Source organism: Phascolarctos cinereus, unplaced genomic scaffold (genome assembly GCF_003287225.1).
Source record: "Phascolarctos cinereus isolate Bilbo 61053 unplaced genomic scaffold, phaCin_HiC Scaffold_5;HRSCAF=322, whole genome shotgun sequence".
Classification (NCBI taxonomy): domain Eukaryota; kingdom Metazoa; phylum Chordata; class Mammalia; order Diprotodontia; family Phascolarctidae; genus Phascolarctos; species Phascolarctos cinereus.
In genome coordinates this window covers 468,443,590-468,468,779 of record NW_027555958.1, presented here as the reverse complement: position 1 = coordinate 468,468,779, position 25,190 = coordinate 468,443,590, and the positions used below count along the sequence as shown (strand labels likewise).

The 25,190-nt window shown below is 46.5% G+C and overlaps 1 protein-coding gene across 3 annotated transcripts in view; it reads right to left on the bottom strand.

Annotated features, from left to right (window-relative positions):
* IL12RB2 (interleukin 12 receptor subunit beta 2) overlaps positions 1 to 25,190 on the bottom strand; it is an 80,278-nt gene that overhangs the window by 23,639 nt on the left and 31,449 nt on the right. For all 3 annotated transcript variants that reach the window (XM_020993137.2, XM_020993133.2, XM_020993135.2), the window contains 3 exons: positions 23,352 to 23,502; positions 18,259 to 18,338; positions 2,531 to 2,759 (listed from right to left, as the gene is read on the bottom strand). In XM_020993137.2, coding sequence (XP_020848796.1) covers positions 2,531 to 2,759; positions 18,259 to 18,338; positions 23,352 to 23,502 — 460 coding nt within the window. The remainder of the gene's footprint in view (positions 1 to 2,530; positions 2,760 to 18,258; positions 18,339 to 23,351; positions 23,503 to 25,190) is intronic.

The following is a 25,190-nucleotide window of genomic DNA, read 5'->3' as shown; positions in this document are numbered from 1 at the left end:
CATTCCTAGAAAGTTCACGAGTGCTCCCAGGGGCAGAGTCAGGCAGGGTCACCTAGCTGGTGTGTGCTTGAACCCAGGTTTTCCTAACTCAGAGGTGGCCAGGACGGCATTCAGGAGGCTGGGCTGCTCCCGTCAAACCGAAGGACCATTCCTCAGCTCCCTGGACCCACGCCACCCCGGATGTCACATGCAGCCTAGAGGCCTTCCCTGCCTGCTCCCCTCCCATCCTGCAGCAGACCCTCCTGGAGCTCCCTCAGCCTCCTCCTTGGCCCTCAGGCCATATTTGGTGTTACAGTCATTTCCATACACATCAAACCAGCCTAGAATCACAGATGAGTCACAGGAAGGGGCCCTAAAAGTGTCCAGTCCAGAGGAAAATGGGCATAAGAGAAAGCCACTGACGTGGCCAGGGCCCCATAGCTAGTGATGGGACTCGGGGGCCATGGCCAGGATTCTGTCCATACCTGGCCGGCTCAGTGGAAAAAACACTGCCCTGGGGGCCAGAAAACCCTGGTTCAAATCTCACCACTCATTTACTACTAGTTAAGACTCTGTTTTCTCATCCATAAAAGGAAGGATTTGGACCAGATGGCCTTGGGCCTCTTCTAGTACTTTCCTTGATAGAACAGAAGCTCCTGGAAGGCAGGCTTTCTCTTTCTTTTCCTTCCTTCCTTTGTATCCCAAGTATCCAAGACAATACTGGGCATATAGAAAAGGCTTAATCAATGTTTGTTGATTGATTGATTCCAGTTCCAAACCTGTCATCCTTTGGTCCTCATCTCTTCTATTAGATTATATGTTTCAGAGAGATCAGGAATCATGTATTATATACATATGTAATATATTGATAATTATATATAATATATGATGATATTGTATAATATGTTATGCACACCCTATCCATCTATTGTATAATACATTATGCATATTATATCTATTATATAACATATTGATAATTATATATAATACATTGTGATATATATTATGTATATGCTATCTACACATCTGTTATATAATACATTATACATATTATATCTATTATAATATATTGATAATTATATGTAATATATTGTGATATTGTATAATATATTATGCATACTCTATATATTATATAATACATCATACATATTATATCTATTATACAACATATTGATAATTATATATAATACATTGTGATATATTATAACATACATTATATCTATATATCTATTATAGAATACATTATATACATATCTACTATATAACATATAATACATTTTATTTAGCACTTCTTGTAGTTTATATATTTTACCTTTTACTATGAAGCATTACATATGTGCACATCTGTACACATCCCTGCACACAGATGCTCAGTCAGTGTTTGTTGAATGAGCAAGCATTGAGTGTTCATTTGCTTCCGAGCTCAAATCAGAGGCCGCGTGCCAGCTGTCTGCACTGTTCCCACATCCACCTGAGTGCCTGTAATGACCACCACAGCTGGCTGATGCTCTCTCTTTCAGGCACGAAGATTGCTCTACCACCTCTGCCCCGTCCCACACACGCGGCTTTCACTTCTGACTCCACGGCTAGGCTGTCAGCCCCACCTGTCCTCCCTCTGCTCCAAAGTACATCCTTCTCCTCCTCTGACACTCTTCCGAAGACCTGCCTCTTCCCTGGTGTGTTTCTGGCTGTATCTCAGGCCTCAGCCACCAGCCCTGCCCTGCCCCACCCATCCCCCCACTTTCACAGACCCCCCCCCCCCCCCCCCGCCCCAGTCTTCCACTGTTGGCAGCCCTAGAGTCTGAGTCTCCTTCCAGCTCTTCCACTGACTAGCCCTGTGACCTTCACAGACCTTACCCCTCTCTAGGCTTCAGTTTTCTCTTCTGGAAACTTGCCTACCATTCTGTTTCTACTTACATCTGTGTTCCCATGGATTCAGCTCCATAAACTCCTCTGCCATTGAAATGAATAAAACACTGAGCTTCAAGTCAGGAAGACCTGAGTTCAAATCTTGCCTCAGACACTTACTAGCTGTGTGACCCTGGACAAGTCACTTAATCTCTGTCTGCCTCAATTTCCTCACCTGTAAAATGGAGATAATAATAGTATCTAGAAATTCCCAAGATTGTTGTAAAGAAGAGATATCTGTAAATTACTTTGCAAATCTTAAAGCACCACACATAGATATATACATATGGATATATACATATGGATACACACACACACACACACACGGATATATACATAAATAGACGTGTGTCTATATCTGTATAACAGTACATAATTTCATATATCCAGGTATTCCTGGGCCCAAGCCCTCATTCTGGCCGCTCCAAGGTGCTGCCTCATCCCAGACTAAGGACTTCTTATCCCAGTGGGACTCAATTATCTTTTCATTAGAGCGAGGGCTGCATTTGAACAGAATGGGCTGTGATGGGGTTTGCGTCCAGGGGCAAGGAGGGCTCCAGAGCATAACCACCAAGAAGTGACCTGCTGGTTTTCCCGGGCGTGAACATCCTGCAAGCAAAAGCTAGCCAAAGGTCGCTCCTACCTTCGCGGGGCTGACGGGGGATGAAGGTCCAAGAGGGAGAGGAGCTTCCTTCCGAGTTAACTGCAGAGACAGCCACAGCATAGTCCTTCTGGGGCAGAACCACGGCAAAGTGAGTGTGTGAGGTAAAGTTCTCCAGGGTATGGGGCACGTCCGAACTGTTCCTGGTCACCTCCCGGATAGTCACCTGGTACCTGAGGATGTTTCCCCTGGCTTCCGACACACTCATATTCTACGACAAAACAAACCAAATTCCTATTTACTCTTGGACAGGATCAATCCAGAAGCATTTATTAAGCACCCATCTACATGACCCAGGTGGTGATATAAAAACCATAGTGAAACAGTCCCTGCTTTCAAGGAGCTTACATTCAGCCAGAAGAAGGAACACATCAGACACAATAAATAAGATTTGCTTTGATCAGCCTGGCATCTAGACCCCAGGAGCTGAGCTTCACTCATCAGTGTGTGCCCCCGTATCTGGACGGATCAATGATCTCACCAGTAGGAGTGAAGCTATTGCATGTACCAGGACAGATTGGAGGGAGTCCATCTGCAGCTTCCCATCCCGGATGACTCTCCCCCAGAATCTCCCTAGAGGTCATACTCAGCACCCCAGAGGCCCTTCCCTGAGGCTGTTGTCCTATGGGTCTCAGTTATCTGGCCATCATCCACATGCTGCCCCTCACTCTTGATACATTAAATAACTCGTGCACGCTCAGCCCAATATAACCTGCTCTCCTCCATCCCAGGCCTTGGCCTAAGGATGGGAGCCTTCTGTTGGGCCCCTCAGCCTATTTTCTGAGGATTTTTAAGCCTGTAGGTTATCCAGGAGTGGAAGACATGCATCCCCTAAGGAGTCCTTTCTCCCCTCCCAGCTGTTTCTAGCAGAAGATGGCGGTCCCTTTCCACCCTATCACACTTTTTTACATACAGACTTCCACAGAGCCAAGAGCATCGGTTGTTTAGATTTCCAGTCCTCCGTGTTGTTAATGTGGTTGTTTCCACCCCTTCTTTCACCACCTAATTGCCACCAATCTATTTCCTGGGTCCCTGCTCTCTACCCCCTCCCCCCAACCACACCCTAAAACATCATCTGTCGCTATCAGGCTCGGTCTAACATTGGACATCATATTGTAGAAGATCAGAGGGCTAGCCTTGACATTAGGAAGAACTGCATTAGAATCCATACTACCACCACCACTCCTAACAAGCTGTGTGATCCCGGGCAAGATAGCCAATCTCTGTGAGCCAAAGGCATCTTTCTAAGGTTTTAGGTTATATACTGTTTTAGAACCTCGATGCACTGAATTACCTCGAGGTTCAGAGGAGGTTACATTATAAAGTGCTTTGCAAATCTTAACAATGGCAGCTAATATTTCCATAGTGCTTTTAGATGTGCAAAGTGCTTCATATATATTTTCTGATTCAGTCCTTATAACAATGCTATGAGGCAGATGCTCTTAGTATCCCTATTTTACAGAAGGGGAGACTGAGGCACAGAGTGTGACTTGCTCAGGGTCACACAGCTGGTATCTGAGGCAAGATTCAAATCTTCTCCATTAGAAAGATCAGTGACTGGTACATCATTATTTTAAAGGAAGAATGTAGCTGTTTGGTCATTGTGAGAGAAGGTGAGAACTAACAGAAGTGCTGGCCATTTGCTACCATGAGTGGTTTGGGGCTGGAGGAAAGCTGGTCAGCACTGTCCATTCCCACTTGGCTGTTCTCCACCCCCTCCTTACTGATGTCTTTCTGGTAACTCTTTGAGCCGGGGCTGCTATGGCAGCCTGCCTCCCGCACCCCTCCAGAGCCGGAGGAAGACATCCACAGAGAGTTATAGAAGAACAGCCCACCCTGACCTTCTTTCTCTGGCCTAAACGTAGTTACCAAACCTGAAACTTGAAAGGAAAAGAAAGCCTAAATGGACATACATCATCTCGGGTGAATGGAAGCTTTTATTTTCGTATTAGTATGTCCAACGCCCGACATAGGATTGGTTGTCCTTCATGCTTGAAGAGGACCAAAATGGTGCCACCACCTTGGGATCAAGGTCCCGCGTGTCCGACTGTGGCTGATCAGACTGATATGAGCTGGGAAGGCTCTGCCACGGGTCAGGCACAAATAACCCACATGAACATCCAGAGTGGAGACAGCTCTGAATTTGCTCATCTCACGTCTCTTTTGAGCCAGAAACTGACATACAGCAGGCACTTAATGAATGCTTGCTGTCCAAACAATTAATCTCCATTCTCTCCTCTCTAACAAGCCAGCAAACCTCATGGGAAGCAAACCGAACCCAAAAGCAATTAGGGATTGCTGAAGTGAGGACAAAGCTGTTGGGCAACCTAGATTCTCACGAACATTTCCAACAGCTGCTGGGTGACCTTGGGACAGCTTGTGGCCTGATAAAAAGCACATTGATCAGCGAAGTTTCCCAGCTGTGGGGATGAACTGGGGCCCAGGTGCTTGCAAAATTACTCTCAGAGCCCTCCTTTTAAGTAGAATTTCAGAGGGAAAGGTGGGAGGAGACAGTCAGGGAAGGCTATTAATAGTGTGAACCCTTGTAAAAGTCAAATTCAAGCTCTGGGTTGAAGGTTATTGTCTTGTATGCGATCTACCCCTGCCCAAGTGGGAAGACAGGCCAAGCTTGCCCTACAGCATTCATAAAACCAAGGCTCGTCATGGGCCAGAAGGACAGGTGTGGAGTTGGCTGGGGACTCACCCACTTGAAGCTCTCAGAGATGGCATAATTCTTTTGGTTAAAAATAAACAGTATACATCCTAATGAAAGCAAAGGAGTGCGGCAAATTCATCTTCTTCCACGCTCCTGGCACCGAGGTGAGGCAAGAATGAGGGCCTGGGGGTGCCATGCTGCAGGAGCCCCAGCTGGCCTTTGCCTAGCCAGGGAGAAAGCAGCCTAGAACGGCAAACAGAGCCAGGAAAGACTCTCCTGGATGCTCACACTGTGATCCGTGCGCGGATCCACGTCTAAGTCAGGTTTAGATCGTGCCGTGTTGGCTCAAGGAACTGGGGATGGTTAGTCTGGATCCGAGAAGCCTGGGGATAGATGAAGGAAGAAATCATCTTCCAATACCTGAAGAGCTGCCCTGTGGAAGCGGGATTTTTATTATCGTTTGGTTGTGTCTGCTTCCTCATGACCCCATTTGGGGTTTTCTTGGCAGAGATACTGGAGTGGTTGGCCATTTCCTTCTCCAGCTCATTTTACTGGAAACGGAGGCAAATGGGGTGAAGTGACTTGCCCAGGGTCACACAGCTAGCATCTGAGGTCACATTTGAATTCAGGTCTTCTAACGCCAGGCCCATCGATCTATGCACCATGGCACCACCTAGCAGTCCTCAAGAGTGATTAGACTTTTGCTATCTGGGACAAAGGGTAGAACTAGGAATCACCACCAATAGTGGCAAAGGCAGCTTTGGACTGGATACATTGTGGCAAATTTCCTTGTGACTGGAGCCTTCCAAAAAGTGCCACAGGCTGGCTTAGGAGTGAGGGGCTCCCCTCCGTGGGGGTCTTTAGGCAGAGCCTGGAGAAGCTGCTTTTCAGGGAGGGTGGAAAGCTCCCTGGCTCTGTCTGAAGATAGAGAATCAGACTCTCTGAGTGCCAGCCTGCTCTTGAAGGCAAAGAGGGGGACTAGCTCACCTGGCAGATTCTCTCCAGCTCCACTTATGATCCCAGCTTCTCAGAAGGGACTTGCCTTCAAGTACAGTGGAGCCAATATGGTCCCCAAGAGCCTTCCACCTCTGAGATTCTGTGACTTAAAACAGGCATCAGCCATGGAGCCCTGACCCCAGAATCCCTTTCTGCCAAGATGCAGGGACCTGAAGTAATCATAGCAACTCATGTTTCTAAAGCACTTGATAGCCAACCAAAGTTTGCACTAACAATAATAGCGCCAGGCACTGTGTTAGGTGCTTTATAAATATTATCTCATTAGATCATCGTAACAACCTGGCAAGGAAGGTATTATTACAATCCTCGCTTTACAGATAAGGAAACTGAGGCAGATAGAGGTTAAGTGACTTGCCCAAGGTCACAAAACTTACAAGTTGAATTTGCACTCAGGTTTTTCTGACTCCAGGCCCAGCACTCTATCCATTGAACCACTTAGCTGTCCTCTCTTTGCATCCCTTCTCTAAGGGATGTAATGCAAGCATATCTCTCTCTCTCTCTCTCTGTCTCTGTCTGTCTCTGTCTGTCTCTCTCTGTCTCTCTCTCTCTGTCTCTCTCTCTCTCTCTCTCTCTCTCTCTCTCTCTCTCTCTCTCTCTCTCTCTCTCTCCCATTTTGAAGACCTCCTTCTAAATTGCTGTGAGCTCAGACCCCTCCAGCCTCCCAGATGCAGGGCAGACATCGCCACTCATACAGCTTCGATAAGCAAAGAGCCACCAGCCACGATTCTTCAGGTAAGATGGAGGATCACTAAATCCGGCCATCTGTCCTACCACTAAACCCTAAAGACACTGGGCTTTATCATCTGCTCTGCCCCTATGTCTTCCAAGTCCCCAAGTTGTCACCTTCCACCTTCCTGATGTACCCCAAGGACCCAGAGCCTTTCCATCTGTCCTGCAGCTGAACTCTTTTCCAATATGAGCTACTTGGGAACAGGGACAGTTTAACTTTTCTATTTGTATCTCTAGTAATTGGCACATACAAAGCACTTAATAAATATTGTTTTCCCTTTTTCTTCCAGCCATTCATCCATTCATCCATCTGTTCATCCATCCAAGATAAGTAAACAAAGGCTCCGACTCACACAGCTAATTAATGGCAGGTCACACTAACAGACAGAGACAGAGCTGGGATTCAAAACTTCTCATTTGCAAGTTCTGTGGTCTCAGAGCAAACTCAGTCTGAAGTTAAACTATTGCCACCATGACTGGTCCATGGATCACAGGATTCAGCCACCACGGATCTCAGAGGCCAAGTCCCATCCCCTTCTTTTGGAGTTGAGGAAGTTAAAGTTCAAAGAAAAGAGACTTGCCCAAGGGTCACACAGTCATGAAATAGCAGATAGGTTCAGTGTCCATTCCACTATGTCATACACACTGATATTAATTCATTTTTCCCTTGAAACAGCCTTAGCAGAGAGGGTGCGACCATCAGAGTGTTGCAGCATGGATAAGAGCCTCCACCATCAGAAAACAGCTCTTCACCCCTCTTGATCCTGGAGTCCAAAGACCTGGGTTTGAGTTCTAGCTCCGACTTGTATTAATGGTGTAACAGGGCATGATATAAGTTCTCTAAACCTCAGCTTTCTCATGTCAAATGGAGATAAGACTTACTCTCCTAATATCCCAGGGCTGTTGGGAAACAGGTGATTTCTAGTGCTCCAAGTGTTATCCAGAAAGCAGTTATCATCATCATCATCATCATCATTATTCTGGACAACCCTCCCCCTCAAAAACACCCACAAACTCCCAGCCATTATGGAATCCAAATAAACCACTCAGCCTACTGAAGAGAGGCCACACAAGGTTTCAATGCTCCCTCTAGTGGATGCAAAAACAGGGACCCAGGTGATCTGAGAGTTTTGCTTGGCACACTCAGTGTTGTCCCTGATACCTAGGTAATGGTTGCACCTTCCAGGGGGGAGGGCGGAGAGAGGACAGGAGGGGAGAGGGAAGGAGAGGGAGAGACAAAGAGAGACAGAGAATGAGAGAGAGACAGAGACAGAGAGAGACAGCACAACAGAGAGTACCATCAGTTGGTTGGGAAATTTCTTAGGTTAAAAAAAAACTGCATAGGATTGAAAGCATGGAAGAAACAACTGTTAGCCCATGAACCTGTTACACTTTCGAGGTTCTAAGGGAAAGAAGAGGCTGTGAGCTGTTCACTAATGAGTTTCCTTCTCTTTTCCCAACACTTCACAGTGGAAACAAAGGGGACCACGGGTGGCTACCTGATTTCTTCTGATTTTGGGGGGCAGCAGTGGGTGAGAGACACTTGAAACAAACCGATAGCCGGAGTTCTCTGAGACACACACCACAGGACGCATGTGTATGCATATATACATGGCTTGCCACATATGATGGAAAGCCAATTCTTCTATCAAAGAGACACTCACATTTCTGTCTTTGTGTGTGTGTGTGAGGCAATTGGGGTTAAGTGACTTGCCCAGGGTCACACAGCTAGTAAAGTGTTATGTGTCTGAGGCCAGATTTGAACTCAGGTCCTCCTGAATCCAGGGCCAGTGCTCTATCCACTGCGCCACCTAGCCACCCCTGACATTCATGTTTCAATTCAGTTCATAAAATCATAAATTCTAGGAAGTTACCTCAAAGGTATTCCTGCCCATCCCTCATTCCACACAGAAGAAAACTCAGGACAAGGAAAATAAAATGACTTGTGTGTGAGGTGGGGTTGGAGCCCAGGTGCTTGGACTCCAAAGGCAGGGTCTATACCACACTTCTTAGTAAACGAAGTACTGTGAGCCAGGCGCTGTGCCCAGTGCCCTCCCGGAGCCTTCAAAGTTCAGTTTGCCTTTCTTTTTCTTGGGTGTGTGTGTGTGTGTGTGTGTGTGTGTGTGTGTGTGTGTGTGTGTGTGTGTGTATGAGAGAGAGACAGAGACAGAGAGAGACAGAGACAGAGAGAGAGACAGAGACAGAGACAGAGAGAGACAGAGAGAACGAGCGGGGTGGGGATCTAGAATTTCAACAGCAGAGGGAGGAAAGCAGAGTTTCCTAATGAGGATAGTCCCTCCACTGAGGAAGATCAGCCCCCATCCTGCATGTTAGGATGTTAAGGAGTCACCTGGGGCACTGAGAAGTGATTTGTCAGGGCTCACACAGCTTCTGGGTACCAATGGCAGGATCTGAATCCAGGTCTTCCTGACTCCAAAGCCACATCTATCTACTATGTCATATCATCTCTGTGTCTCTTTAAAGAAATAAAAAGGGGAATTGGAAGGGGAAGAGTATAGAGCCTGGACAAGGTCACCTGGGTCCCTTTTCAAGTTTACAAAGTGCTCTGTTGTAGAGCACCACAGGTGAGTAGGACTCTGACCCTGATGGCTGTAGAAGCCCTCTCAGGTGAGGAGCCTGCTCTTTGGCCTGGATCGGTTCTCCACTCCCCAGAAAGAAGGGCGGCTAGGCAAGCTCAACCAGAAACAATGTTGCTAGCTCGAGCACACTCAGCTCTAGCACAAACATGTATCAAGTATTGGGAACATTCTGGGAACAAGAAGTCCATGGTGTTTTCACGGGAACAGCACGGGGGAAGGACACAGCCAGGATGATGTTGCAAAGGTATGTGCTGCTCGTTGATACTTCGATTGGTATTAGCATGAGAAAACTTCTCGCTGTTGCCTGTTGGTAAAGCTATGTAAACTTTGTTGCTTTCTCCGCGGTTACATTGGGGTATGTTCCCATGAATCAAAGATATAAAACACTGTGCTGTACGTCTAATACACGGAGTTGCTGCCATCTTGTCTCCCGCCTCATCAATGCGTGTTCAGAGTGAAAGATCAAGCTGGACTTGAATCTTTCAGGAGAGCTTCCGAAGTGAGCTCATAGCCGATTGGGCTGGTTGCGACACTTTGTGCATGTCATCTCAGTGAGTGTCACAATGAGGCAAGTACTACAGGTTTTATCCCCCTTTCACAGATGAGGAAACAGGCCAAAAAAAATTTAAGTGACAATTCATAATCATACCACTGGTGTGTAAGAGGCAGGATTCCACTGTACCCTGAAGGCTCAGCCTCCAGGGCACAGCAACTCACTAGGGCTATAGGTAGGGCTCTGGCTTTCCAGCCTGGCCCAGGACACACAAACACCCTGTTCTGGTTCCTAAGACACTAGCAGCTGCTTGAGCTTCATTCATGCCAAGCACAGTCCCTGGCACATAGTAAGCACTTATTATCTATAGAATCACAAGGAAGAAGTAGGCAGGGTGACTTCCCTGAATCTTAATTATCAGTTTCTTATGCCTGCAACTGCGAGGTTTAAAATAAACTTATTGGTTTTTTTTTAAATGGTTATGGGGCTTTTAGGGAGATCTATACACTAATATTTTGTTTCTGAACCATCTCCCCCCTAAAGAAAAAATACAATTACTGGCACTTCGTTTGAAGAAGCCAGAACACAGTAGATATACTATAAAAAGTTGGGGGAATGAAGAGGGCAGAGGTGGGAGGGAGAGAAAATGTATATTTGTTCATTGATATAGAAAAGGGGGGATTTGAGCACTTCAGATGTGGGTCACAGTTTCCCCTGCCAATGCTTTGCTTTCTGGTTCACTCTTGACCTGCTGGGTCCTCTCCTTTTCACCTTTTTGTGACCATTAATCGGTATACGTTTCTGATGACCCCAGTTTCCACGACTGAGTGTTGACTTGCTCTGGATAACCAGAAGGCTGCCAGATCGTTGATAGCCACGGCTTATTTCACTCTGCTGGGGAAAGGATCTTATCAAAACAAAATACGTAACTGCATTAAAAGTGTTTGCATTTTTTTTCTCCATTCTTAGGCTTGGACCAAGGATGAGGTCGCTATTCTGCTTGGCCCTGAAGGACAGACCTCAGAGGCGTGGGGGCAGGGAGAATGTAGCCATACACCTTTAAACTTAATCTGCATTATTGACACTTTCTTAAGTCTAGGCAATCATGAAACAATTGATCAAGCCCAGAACTGAGGCACCTGCCCATTTGGGAGGTGTGAATGCTCACACTGAAAGTTTAACAAAGGGTGGGGCTGGTGAGAGCTGGTTCTAGTCTCAGCAGACCTGTGATTTTTGTGAAAGAAATCCTGATCTGAGCCTCCAAAAGCAGAAAACAGTGAGGCTCTTTTTAAATGTTTTCTTCTCACCTTTTCAGATTTTTAAAATCTGCTTTTTGTTCTTTTGTTTGTTTCTGGTCTGGCCTTGTGTTGGCAAAGGGGGAGAATCTCCAGGTGTGAACACACCCTGCACCCACAGCATCAACACCTGGGCCTTTGGGAATAGCCCCGGAGCGCTGAAGGCCTGGTCAGTCAACCAGTCAATCCAGAAGCCCTTACAAAGTGTGTATTCTGCATAGCCAAACATGCACCCGAGCTCTGGGGATACAGAGAGAGTCAAAAACAGGGTCCCAGCCTTCAGGCGGCTCACATTAGAATGGCAGAGACCAAAGACAAGTAGCTACATACAACCCGAGGACCAGCTCCCTCTGCCTTACCCCCTCTCCTATACAGCCTAGGCTTGGGAAGGAAGACAGGGGCCACTCTAAGGAGCATCTCATTTTATTCTGTAATATTCCTGTGGCTTGAAATCCCTTTTGGATTTGACCTTGGCAGAACATCTCCCACCTTATTTCCCCGTTCATTCTCTCTCTCTCTCTCTCTCTCTCTCTCTCTCTCTCTCTCTCTCTCTCTCTCTCTCTCACACACACACACACACACACACACACATATATACATTCTCTCTCTTCCTGATGGGGTGTTTGGGTGCTTGTACTTGGACCCCAGTTTCTCCCTAGTCTCTGAAACACTGTCTCTGACAACCGCTCCCCAGCTCAAGGATACTGTGCCTAGCAGTTATTCATGCTCGGGCCCCAGCATGACCCTTATCTCTCTCCCTGGTGCAGCTACACAAAGCTGGGTGACAGAGTCCTGGGCTGCTCAGGCCCCAGCCCTCAGATCATGCCTCTGGAAGCTTCCCAATTCCTTAGTAAGTTCCTGTCTTGTGAGAAAGCTTTCTCTTGTTGCAGAGCATTCTCATCAAGACAGAGAGAAAGGGGTGCCTTGCCCAGCCCAAGGAGTTTTGTCCTTGGCCAGCCCAAGGACTCTTCCTCCTGCCAGACTCCAAAGATCCATACCTCTGTCATCTCCCTCCCTATCTGGTATACTCCCTGTACTTTCCCATCCATAGCCCCCAAAGACACCTGCACCTTTGGATTACCTCATCAGTGTCCCTGGCATTCCTTTCCCATGCCCTTTTCCATATAAACCCTAGCTCCATCCTCAGTCTCTCTTGAGTTCCTTATGAATCCTTGCCCGCTGAAAAGTGTAACAATAAATCTTTGCCACCTTGACTTGAAGAATGCTTGAGTCTGTGAATTCATTCCAGACTACCCAGCCTGTACTTCAGTCTTTGAGGGGTCTCAATCTCTCAGACAGCAACACTCCCATCTCTACTTTCCCTCTACTGCCAGTGTGAGGTTCTGGGTGAAGGGGAGCACTCCCCCCAACTTCCATGTAAAGAAGCTGCCTGGACCAGCCATCTCTTCATTTCCTTTCCCACCTGGCCTCCTTCCTTGGCCCTTTTTCCATATTTTGCCTCATCTTCCTCCCCCACCTCCTTTTCAGCCTCCCTTTGTCTTCCCCCATTGGATTGTAGCCTCCTTGAGGTCAATGATGGGCTTTCTTTTTCATCTTTGTATCACCAGGTTTAGCACTATCTGGCACAGAGTAGGTGCTGCTAAGAAAAGAAAGTACATTGTGCCGTGACCTAACACAATCATGTCATTTTCTAATTCAAGATGAGTTTCTGTTTAGCAGAGTTTAATTTTTTTTTTAAAGACAATACCAGTTGTGTTTGTTTTCGTGGTATACTCTGGGTTGGGTTTTTTTTTTTTGACTGTTTAAAGAAAGTATTTTTTGATCTAAAAATAGCCACCAAAGGAAAGACAAGAGATCTTGGGGAAACAATATTTTCAGAGGAGAAATACTGTCCTTCATCCAAGAAACCTGGAAAAATGAGTAACTACCTAGAAATGCTGGTGACTCGGGAGGGATTTTCCCTCCTCTGGGCTGCAGGGGCTGCACTGAGTCATTCTGCGCCCCTCTTAATGTAAACATCCGACAAAAGTGAAACAGCAGAGTCCAGAGTCTTTCCCCGGGCTGAGAAACCCCCGTCTGTCCTCAGCTGCCTGCCTGCCAGGCTTGAACTGGAAATGCTCAGGGCTCAGGCTCTGCAGCATTGCTGCCCATCACTGTGCCACGGAAGAGAGCGCGGAGCCCTTGCTCCTGCAGGCCTGGGGCTTGGCTCCCTACACCCACTGCCCCCTCCGTATTTGGGAAGGACACCTGCTTCCGGGACTCCTCCTTTGGATGGCAAGCTCCCTGAGGCCAGAGACTTGTCTTCTCTTTCTCTAGATCTCTCCAGGGCTAAGCACAGTGCATGTGCCAGATAAATGCTTATTTATTGAGTGATTGATTGGTTTAGACAGAAGGGGAAGAATCTGGCCACAGATTCTTGTGTTGGCCGGACCCTGAAGAACAGTCACTAAAGCTTTCCTGGCGTGGGTTGGCTGGAATCCTTGGAAGCACACACAATCTGAGAGCTGGAGGACAACTACTTCTCTAGGCCTCAGTTTCCTCTTCTGTAAAAAGAGGCAAGAGCAACCCATTCTGCTCTGAGGCAGATGTGACTGTCCAATATCAAACTTAATTTGTCCTCTGGCCCCTTCTACCCACTACTGTGGGTTCTGCCCCTTTTCCATGGCAGCCCTTCAGATACATGAAGGACCCCAGCAGTCACCTGGTCTACCCCCTACACCAAGGAATGTCCTGATGGGTGGGTGTCCAGTCTTGGCCTAACACTGCCAGGGAGAGGGAACCCACCTGCTCTGGAGGCAGCAGCTCTCCCTCTTCTGGACACACCTCTCACTGTCCAGAAGCTCTCCCTGACCTCTGGCCTGAATCAGCCTCCCTGCCACCTTCCCTTTGGGTCTCCTCTCTGGAGCCAAACAGAACCTCCCTCCTTCATATGCTGGAAGGCAACTATTCCATCCCCACACCTTCTTTCCTTCAGGATGAACACAAGCTGTTTCTCCAAATACCTTCTCAGATGGCAGAAGCTCAAGGCCCATGGCTGTCCTGGCTGCCCTCTGCCACCACTCTCAAGCTCATCAGTGTCCTTCTTGAGCCATGGTGCCCAGAAATGAGCACAAGGCTCCAGAGGAGGCTGAGAAGGGCACAAGACAGTGCTTCATCCCACCTCTTCCTGGAACAGCAGCCCTGATCAGTGCAACCCAGGCTTCCATTAGCGGCCATGTCCCACTGTTGAACCAGACTGACCTTGCAGTCCATTTAAACGCTCTGATCTTTTTCAGAACAGCCGTTGTCTATCCAGGCTTCCTCCATCTTCTTTTTGTGAGTTTGAATTTTTGTGCCAAAGTGCACAACTTTATATTGACCACTAATGAATTTCATCTTATTGGATTCAGCCCAGTGCTCAAGCCTCAAGAACCATTTGGATCCAGATTCTATCGGCTGCCCTGCCAACCCTTCCCAGCTTTGGTCCTTCTGCATCTTTGTCCAGCAAACCTCACCCAAGTCACTGATAAGCCACTTTGCACAGGGGAATAGATCCCTGGGGCACTCTACCGAAGGCCTTCTGCCACACTCACACCAAGCCATTAAGGACGATGGGGTCTTTAAATATGTCTATCAAACCAGTTCTAAAACAATCTGGCTCCATTCCTGGCTGATCCATACCCTGCCATCTTCTCCGCAAGAAAAGTGTGAACAAAGTTCACAAAACTAAAATCAGGTACATTACATCCACAGCAGTCCGGTCTGCCCAAGTCTTCTCTCCTCTGAGACAACCATCCCCAGGTCCTTCACCCCATCGTTACATGGCACAAAGCCCAGACTCTTCACCACACCCTGGCTGCCCTCCACAGCATGCTGTCCAAGGTCACTGGCCTTTAAAATTGTAGTGTACAGGACTGACCACAGTATTCCAGCTGTGGAATCTGACTAGGGGCAGGGATAGCGGGATGAGCTCACCTTGTCATTCCTGGAACTGTGCCTCTCTGAAAGCACCCCAAGATGGCAGCAGCTTCATTGGCAGAACAGGGCTGGCGAAGTGGTCATTTTCTTTTTCATCTGAATGAACTCACCTTGGCCTAGCAAGTCGGTCTATAAGCATTTGCTGTGCACCTACTACGTGCCTGGTGCTGTGTTAAGTACTGTGGCAGTAAAAAGACAGTTGGCCTGGGAGCCGAAAGACCTGGGCAAATCTGCTTTTCCTCCTCCAGGAGTTCACTAGGTTGTTGAAATGACAGGTCTAACCTCTATCCCTAAGCCCTACTTAAGAAATCCAAATGGCGGCAACCATCCTAAGGCTCTGACTGCCAACCCACCCACTATTTATAGTAATTCCCTGATGCTGGTACCGACAACTTTTGTGTGTGTAAGAAAGATGGGGAGAAGGAAGGGGAAGAGGGAGAGAAGGAAGGAGGAAAAAAAGGATGGTAAAGAGGAAGGTGAGAGAAGAAAAGAGAAGGAAAGAAGAGAAGGGAAGGAAGAAGGAAGAGAGAGGGGGAAGAGAGAAAAATGATAGAGGAGGAGAGAGAGGAGGGAGGAAGAAGAGGAAAAGAAGGAGGGGGGAAAAGAGGAGAAGCAAGACAGAATGCCGGGGGGAGGAGAGAGCTCCTTCTCCTCCTGTGGCATTTCAGAAAACTGAAGGATGCAGAATATCAGCCAAGCCTCCTGGGGACCCTTCTCTCCCTGAGTGCCCCTTCAGACTTGGCGGATCTGTTTTAGTGTAACTAATTTACACTTCACTGGGGACAGTGATGAGGAGAGGGAAGGGGGTTTGCAGAAACGAGGAAGAAGCATCTTTGTAAAGAGGTCCTCCTGAAGCCCAGCTGGGCCCTCTTTATTTTATTTTATTTTTTTTCTTTTGGCTAGGCAATGGGGTTATGTGATGTGCCCAGGGTCACACAGCTAGTATGTGTTATGTGTCTGAGACCGGATTTGAACTCAGGTCCTCCTGAATCCAGGGCCGGTGCTCTATCCACTGCGCCATCTAGCTGCCCCAAAATCTCTCTTTTTATTTTTTTGCTAGGCAATGGGGTTAAGTGACTTGCCCAGGGTCACACAGCTAGTATGTGTTATATGTCTGAGGCCGGATTTGGACTCAGGTCCTTCTGAATCCAGGGGCAGTGCTCTATCCACTGTGCCACCTAGCTACCCCCCCACCCACCCCGGGCCCTCTTTAAAGGAGCCCTGAGCTTGGGGTACGGCTGGAGAGCAGGACAGGCGACCCATCTCCTTACAGTTGGGAGTGGGTGGGAAGAAACAGTGATGAGTCTCTCTCCTTCCTTCCTCTTTTTCTCTCCCTATACCAGCACCCCAGAATCGTAGGTGGGGAAAGAACTCTGGTCCAGGATGGTTCTTCCCCTTTATGATTAGGGGGCGGGGAGAGGGACCCGGATTGTAACATATTGTCAGATATATTTGGTGTATTGGTTGGATTCCTGAACTGATTTTTTTCCTCTTCCTTTTAAAATCTTTGTCAAAGGGGCAGCTAGGTGGCACAGTGCATAGAGTACCGGCCCTGGATTCAGGAGGACCTGAGTTCAAATCCAGCCTCAGACACATAACACTCACTAGCTGTGTGACCCTAGACAAGTCACTTAACCCCACTGCCTAAACCAAAAAACAAACAAACAAACAAACAAAATCTTTGTCAAAGAGCATGACTAGATGGAAAGGGGGAGGTATATATTTGGAAATTAAAGTGGTGTGAAAACAAAAGATTGCCCAAAAAGTGAGATTTTTTTTAAGAAAGTATGCTGGGTGTATGTATGGTAAAGGACAAGTTTACAGAATGCAGGGGATCAGACATAGCTGGAAGTGATCTCAGAGGCCATGGAGGCCAACTCTTTTATTTTACAGATGAGGAAACTGAAGGCCAGAGAGATGGTCACACCCGCAGTACACTTCAGAAGTGATCTTTGAACCCAGATCTTCAGACTCTAGGCTCAGGGTCCCCTTGATGTGCCCCGTTATCTCTAGGGGAAAGCCCTGGTTGGGTATAGAACCATGGATTGGCTTGGGGCTGAGGGAAGGGGAATATGGTTGTCTGAGGGAAGGAGGGTGGTGGAAAGGAATTAGGGGACTAGGGTGGGGAACGGCCTGGTGCGGTTTGGGATGGGGAGGCATGTGTTCTGGTTCATATTAGAGGAAGGGTATAAGAGGAGACAATCCCTTCATTTTACAGAGAAGAAAGCTGAGATACAGAGATGAAATGACTTCCTCAGGATCACCAAAGGAGGAAATATCTGAGGGAAGCCAGCATGCTCTCCACTCTCCCATGCATGCCTTGTTGTGATTGGGCAGAGAGAGTACCTGGGCTGAGTGGTAAGAACAGCTGTTACTAGGGGGGTAGAGGGGTCCTCACAGGCGTTGGAGGGAAACATCCCAATTCCTCATTAATCAATAAGAGGACCAGAATGACCCTGCCCACTGCCTCTGCTACCTAGAGGTAGCTACAAGAAAAGGGGAAGTCTGTCCCACACCGGAAATCTTGGATGGGCAGACCCTGTGCCCCACCTCCATCACCCATTCTGAAGCCCGAGAGCCCACTCCTTGGTCTGTGTTATCTCCCCCACCAGGAACCATAAGAGAACCACAGTTCTAGAGCTGGAAAGAACCTGAAATCAGCTTGCTCAACCTCTGCCATCTTATGGAGTGGGAAACCAAGGCCCAGAAAGGTTAAGGAATAATTTCTATCACAGATGAGAAGCAGGGTGGAAAGCTGTCCCCAGAGTCAGCTCCACTTCTTACCTCTGACACTACAAATCTGTGTGACCTCCAGTCATTCCCTGTGCCTCACGTGATGCACTGTTACAAACGGACTGTGATCTGGGTAGGCCAACAAATGGATGTTGGAGGAGAAAGAATCTTAGCAGAGTGATTCATACTTCAGGGACGTCTCTGCCTCAACGCTCTTGTGATACCGTGAAAGAATTCTACAGAACCGTCGGCTTCCACCGCAATCTCACCTTCCAAAACAGAGAAATATTTCGTAGGCCACCTTCCAGGTCATCCACCATGTGCCACACGTCCAACATTCCAACTGGTTCTGTTTAAAAAGAAGAGAAATAAGTTGTTTCTTCCAGGTCAGACAGAGCTTTTAAAGAATTAGAAACAAAATCATCTTCTATCCATTAATAAACGTGCGAAAGGTCACACAACCACAGGCTGTGGGAGACTCATAACCTGGGGGTCCTGGCTTTGTTGTGATAAAATATTTTGCTAATTACACTTCAATATAATTTGGTTTCCTTTGCCTTCTTAAGTATTTCACTTCATACATTTTAAAACACGATTCTGCAAAGTGATCCAGAGGTCTCAGCAGGTGACCCAAACAGGACAGGTGCTCCTGCTTTAAAGGCTCTTCCAAGGAGTTGATTCAACTAAAGCATCAATTAAGGACCTGTCAGCCACTACTCTAGAAGTAAGGGGCAGGGATGGGCATGCAGTAGAGGGAGCGCCAGGCCTGGAGTTCACATCCAGCCCCAGATCCTGGACGAGTCACTCGACCTCTGTTTGCCTCAGTTTCTTCAGCTGTAAAATGGGGATAACAAGAGCCCCTACATTTCCTAGGGTTGTTGCAAGGATCAGATGAGATAATATTTGCAAAGTGTTTAGCACAGTGCCTAGCACACAGTAGGCCTTATAAATGTTAGCTATTATTATAATCGTCATTATTAAAGAGATACAAAGAAAAACAAGTCCCTGGCTGTAAGAGGCTTTATCCCACCACATTCCACATTCTACAATAGTCCGTCATTTCCCGTCAACCAAGAGATATCCCCCGAGTACCTTCTACAGCCAAAGTGCAGCATACGGGGTGCGATAAGCCCAGGTACCCGACCTCGAGAAGCTTGTGGCTGAGACCGTTTTGTCATGCTCTCATCCTCCTTCGATTCCCTCTCATTTACTTAGGGTCAGAGGATCAATCAACCAGTATTTATTAAGCCCCTGCTACGGGCTACGCTCTGGAGGCAGAAGGATGGCCGCCATATTGCCAGATGTCCCCACCATGCTGCCAGCTTCCCTCTGGCTCACTCTCAGGTCTGGCCCCACCATGGCTGCCCTCCCCCTTCTTCCTCCCCCTCTCCTTACCCCACCTCCCAACTCCCTTTCAGGCGGTATTTTACTTCATCAGCTCTTTAACCACAGGGATCTTCTGGCCTTTGCATCCCAAGCACCTAGCACCGTGCCTGGCACACAGTAGATTTTAACACATGCTCCACCTATCTATCTTTCTGCTTTTCTATTTCTCCATCTCTCCATTTTTGTATCAATCCATAAAAAAATGGAAATACACCCCAAGGGCTGAGAGGGAGGACACCAGCAGTCAGGGAGAGCCAAAAAGGCTTTGCACGGAGATGCAGAGATTTAGAGCTGGAGAGGACCTTGGACATCATCAAGCCCAATGCCATCATTTTACAGATGAGGAAACTGACACTCAGTGACATGGTTGAGGTTACACAGCCAGTAAGAGGCATAGCCAGGAATCAAGCCCAGGCCCTAACCCTGAGCTGTAGACATGTCCTCTCCTGCCAGCAGCATGTACACTTGAGAGCAAGGGGAGACCTTCCTCCCCCTTCTCCTTCTTTCTCCTTCTTTCCTTCCTCCTTCTCTGTTTGTATATCCAGGGCTTAGCAGAGAACCTCGCACCTAGTAGGCACTTCGTAAATGTTGAATTGACTTACTGCTGTCTTGGAACAATTATTTCATTTGGTTCTCATAAAAACCATGTGAGGTAAATGCTGCAGATATTATTCCCTTCTCTCCATTTTGCAGATGAGGAACTCAAGTCTGATAGTGGCTAAGTGACTTGTCCAAGGTCATACAGCTAGTAGGATCAAATTCAGTTCTATTTGACTTCAAATCCAGGACCCGAATCACTATTATCCAGTTAAGCAGCTGGTGCCTTTTTCTAAAAATGATTATTAGTTCTAACAAGATATTTTCGTTTTTGTTCAGTCACGTCCAACTCTTTGTGACCCATCTGCTGTTTCCTTGGCAAAGATACTGGAGTGATTTGCCATTTCCTTCTCCAGCTCATTTTACAGGTGAAGAAATTGAGGCAAACAGAGTTAACTGACTAGCCCAGGGTCACACAGCTAGTAAGTATCTGAGGCCAGATTTGAACCTAGGAAGATGAGGCTTCCAGACTCCAAGCTCGGCACTCTATCCACTGAGGCAAGATTAGAACCCAGATCTTCTGACTCTAAGTCCAATGCTCACTACTGATCAAATATGAGCATTCTAGGATATCGCTCTCTTTACATGATAAATTGGGTGGGGACAAGAAGCAGTGAGATAAAGAAGCGAAAGCCCAGGACTTCACGTCACGGTCAATCACCATATATTTATTTTGGACTTCTTGTACCAAGCACTGTGCTGTGCTCTAGGGATACAAAGAAAATAGAAAAAAAAATAGTCCTTCCCTGAGGCAGCACACATTCTAAGTGCCAGGGATAAAACTAGAAACTGAAAGACAGTCCCTGCCCTCAGGGAGCTTATATTCTAATGGGGGTGAGGGGGTGGGGGAAGGGGCAGGGAGAGACACACATGCATGTGAAGGGCTTGCTGACTGCTCTGTATTCCCAGTACTTGACCCCATGCCTGGCACATACACAGTTGGCTTTTAATAAATGCTTATTGACTTGACAGGCAGGGTGCTCCTATAGGCAGTATTATCCTCACTTGACAGATGACTCAAGCTAAATTCTTGCCCAGAGTCAAGTAAATGCCAAAAGTCAGGTTCAAGTCTCCTGACCCAAGGAGATTTGGAACATGAAAAGAGCTAAAAAATGTTAAGCCTCCTCTGCCTCAAAAAAGAAAAAAAACAGTGAGATGGAAATTAGATTTCCTAAGACTACAGAATCTCTCATTTAAAAGACAAAGTGGAATGGGATGGGGAAAAAGAACATTTTAAAAAGAGGGGAAGAGGGATTTCTGCATTGCCTGGGACATTATTTAACTTTAAAATCTACTATCTCATGACGTAGGAGATGTTATTCGGGAATGGCCAACCTGTAATGAGCCCTTCCAAACAAGCAAATCCAAACCCTATTTCTTGCCAGATTCCCCTCTCATTAAAGTTCTTCCAGCAAAGGTTGGGTGACTGGATACTTGGGAAGGGGGTGGGCTCCGTGGCTGATGATTCCGCTACAGAGATGTCATGATTTTGAGATGATATGTCAGAATTTGCCTTTGAGAAGCAGTCACTGCTGGAGGGCTTTAAAGGAAGTCAACATTCAATTTCACGTAAGTGTAATGTACAATAATAGTTACCGTAGGAATGAAGTTGAATTGAAACCTTACTAGTGAGTTAGCGGTGGAAAAAACCCAACTGAAAAACCCCAAACGGGCAAATAAATGTACGCCTAAGGGGTTAAAAGGAAAGTGTGTGTGTGTGTGTGTGTGTGTGTGTGTGTGTGTGTGTGTGTGTGTGAGAGAGAGAGAGAGAGACAGAGAGAGAGAGAGAGAGAGAGAGAAGGATCACACCTTGTGAGACAGAGAGAGAGAGAGAGAGAGAAGGATCACACCTTTTGAGTCTTGTATCAACTAGTTTCAGAAAGGAACTGATGACAAAAATAGCGGTAAGAGGTAAGAGCTGAGCAGCTAAGAATACAGCCCAGGGGGTTAAGCAACCCGAAAGAAGATCAGACAGAAAAGGAAGATGAAAACATTGGGCGTCAGCCAAGAAGACTCTGCTAAGGGAGGTATGTTTTAGGGGAGTAGGCATTTTTCTGCATGAATATCAGAAAGCCTTCAAAATGTCAATCTTCTCCCCCAACTCCCACCCCCAAACAGGTCTCTCATTGAGCATGTTATGGGATGTGAAAAGTCAAGTCCTGACTTCTAGTATTTTATTCATTATTATAAAATTATTTTTTAAAATTATTTTTTGGCCTGAACTGTTTGCATGGAAAAGGGTGGGGATGACTCCCAGTATGGAAATTCCCTTCACTTATTCAGATTTGGCAATTCACCAGTAACTTATTCTCTTAGAGAATAAAAATAAGTTGTGTGATCTTGGGTAAGTTCCAGAAAGGTCACCCTCCCTGACCCTCAGTTTCTTTATCTGGGGATAATCATCTTTTTACTTCCTACCTTACTTCCTTGTTGTGACAATCAAATGAGATAAAATCTGTGAAACTGCAAAATATACATCAATATACAACTATTAGATATCCGAGACAGGATTCAGACTTAGTTTTCTCTTGCCTCTAAGTCCAGTATAGGTTATGATGTCTACCATCCTTCTTACTAATTAAGTAAGCTGGCACAGTGGATAGACTGCTGGGCCTGGAGACATTAAAACCTGAGTTCAAATCCAGCTTCAGACACTAGCTGTGTGACCCTGGGCAAGTCACTTAACCCTATTTGCCTCAGTTTCCTCATCTGTAAAATGAGATGGAGAAGGAAATGGCAAAACACTCCACTGTCTTTGCCAAGAAACCCCCAAATGGGGTCATGAAGAGTTGGACATGGCTGAATAACAACAATTCAAGTTTACCTTGTAGACTGAATTAAAATGTTGGAAGGTATAATTGAATAAGATATTTGGTGAATTAGTTCAAAAACGTGGGAGGGAAAAAAGACTACAATAATTAAAAAAGATGGCAAGATCAGAATTGTTCCTGTAACGTGCCAGATGTGGCCTTTTTCTTCAGCCAGTCCTGCAAGTCTGTCTGCTGATGGACAAGAGAGGAAACAGTAGAACCAACATAGTCCAAGCCACCTCCATGATCTCCCATGATTAAGAACTAATGAAAATGAGGACACCATGGGAAAAAAAAACCCCTTGTGTCTCAGGCTAATTGATCAGGAGGGTTTCAGGCAGCTGGATGCCCAAGAGTCCTCCATGATTCTACACTGCCTCTAGGGCAAGGTATCATGGATCTCCTTGTTATAGGCCCATTCTCAGAATAATGATTTTAAATAACTGAAGGAAATGTTCTATTTCAACAGGAGATTAGTAAAAGGCAGTGGTATTTTTTCCCCTCAAATTTACAGTAATGAGAATTTGTGTGTGTGTGTGTGTGTGTGTGTGTGTGTGTGTGTGTGATACCTTCTTTCGGAGTCTGAGTCCTCAGTAACTTGCTCCAGTCACTCCATCTTCCTTTGACAGAATGCAGCTTGGAGGAAATCTGAAATTCATACTCTGTAAATGGTTTCAGGTTGTACAGATCATATCTTCCTCCAGAGTTAGTGATGTGAACCTTGAACCAGACGATACAAACAAAAAGTTCATGTGAGAACAATAAGTAGTTAGCTAATGGTCTTTCAAGCTACCTTCCATTTCTGATTCTATGAAAAGAAATCACAATAACATTGGTTAATCCGGATTTCTGACCACTTTGCTCTGAGTTTTCATTTGCATGACCATTTATTAAGCACCAACTATCTGTCAATTGGTAAGCATTTATTAAGTTCCTAATGCATACTGGGCACTAAATTAGGTGCCGGGGACATGAGCACAAAGAATGGAACAATCTCTACTTGAGAAGTTCATGTGATATGCGGAGTGCTCTCTTAGATCCTGGAGGATGAACAGAGTTTAGACAACTATGCCTGCCCACAAGGCAGAGATGTAGGGGAGGGATATGGCAACATGTATAAATAACTGTACTATAACATAATACACAATTGGTACAAAGTGCTACGTGGAATACGTAAGAAGGGTCAGATACCACCAAAGCTTCTATCTAGGCCAGTGCAGTAGATAGAGCTCTGGACCTGAATTCAAATCCAGACACTAACCAGTGACCCTGGGCAAGCTGCCTAACCTCTGCCTCAGTTTCTTCATCTGTAAAAATGCTTCTCAGGGCTGTTGTGAGGATCAAATAAGATAATAATTGCAGAGTGCTTTGCAAACCTTAAAACATTATTTAAATGCTAGTTATCACCATTGCCGCCATTATAGGGGGCGGGGAAGGTTCTCCCAGAGGACATGGTATGTCGGTAGGAGACCTTCTAGGCATGGGGAATCATGTAAATAAAGCTATTGATTCAGAAAAAGATGTCTTGTCCAGGATTTGAATGCAGACCAGCGGTTCAGTGTGATTCAAGTGGAGTAGGTCTGAAGAGGACTGATAGGAGCAGCTCTCATCCATGAGAAAAGTGGAAACAGAAAGCCAGCTTTGAGCTTCTGCTCACCAGTCTTTCTTCTCGCCTTCGATCCCATTTCAGACACTCATCGCCCTCTTGCCTTTTTGACCTGTCAGTGTCTTCCACTCGTCCACTCTCTTCCCTCCTCTCTTTCCCGAGCAGACTTCAGACGCTTTTGACCCATGACGTGTCACGACCCTTCACTGCTCAGCAAGATAAATCTTCCGGTCGTGTGAAGGAGAGGTCAGGGTCAAAGGAGGGGTTTGAAATATTGGGGTTCCAATCCTAATGCTGCCCTTAGCTGGATGGGTGACCTTCAGCAATTCACAGTTCATCTCCACAGGTCTCTGCTTACTTATCAAGGGACTGTGAGAGGTGTGGAAGGAATGTGTCATAGGCTTGGGGACAGCCATGCTAAGCAGTAGCAATTCATGGAGGAGGAAAGGAAGGTCTGGGGAAGTGGACAACAGAGGGAATATACTATAATGCCCCAAGGCTAGGTTGGGTCCAGCGTGGACGTGGCTTTCGCCACCTCCAGCAATTTGTTGAGTAGGACAGTGGCAAGACCAGAAGCTTGTTTAGGAAAATCACATGTCTCCATGCCCCGTGAGAGAATACAAGCTTCCTAAGGACAAGGATAGATTCACCCCTTGCTCCCTTAACTGCAGTGCCATGAACGGTGCCTGGGGATATAGGAGATACTTAATAAGAGCCCAATAAACTGAACTGACTTGAATTGCCAATTCTCTTTAAAGACAAAGCTGAGGCCTGTGCTGAAGCAGCAAATTTCACTTGTTTT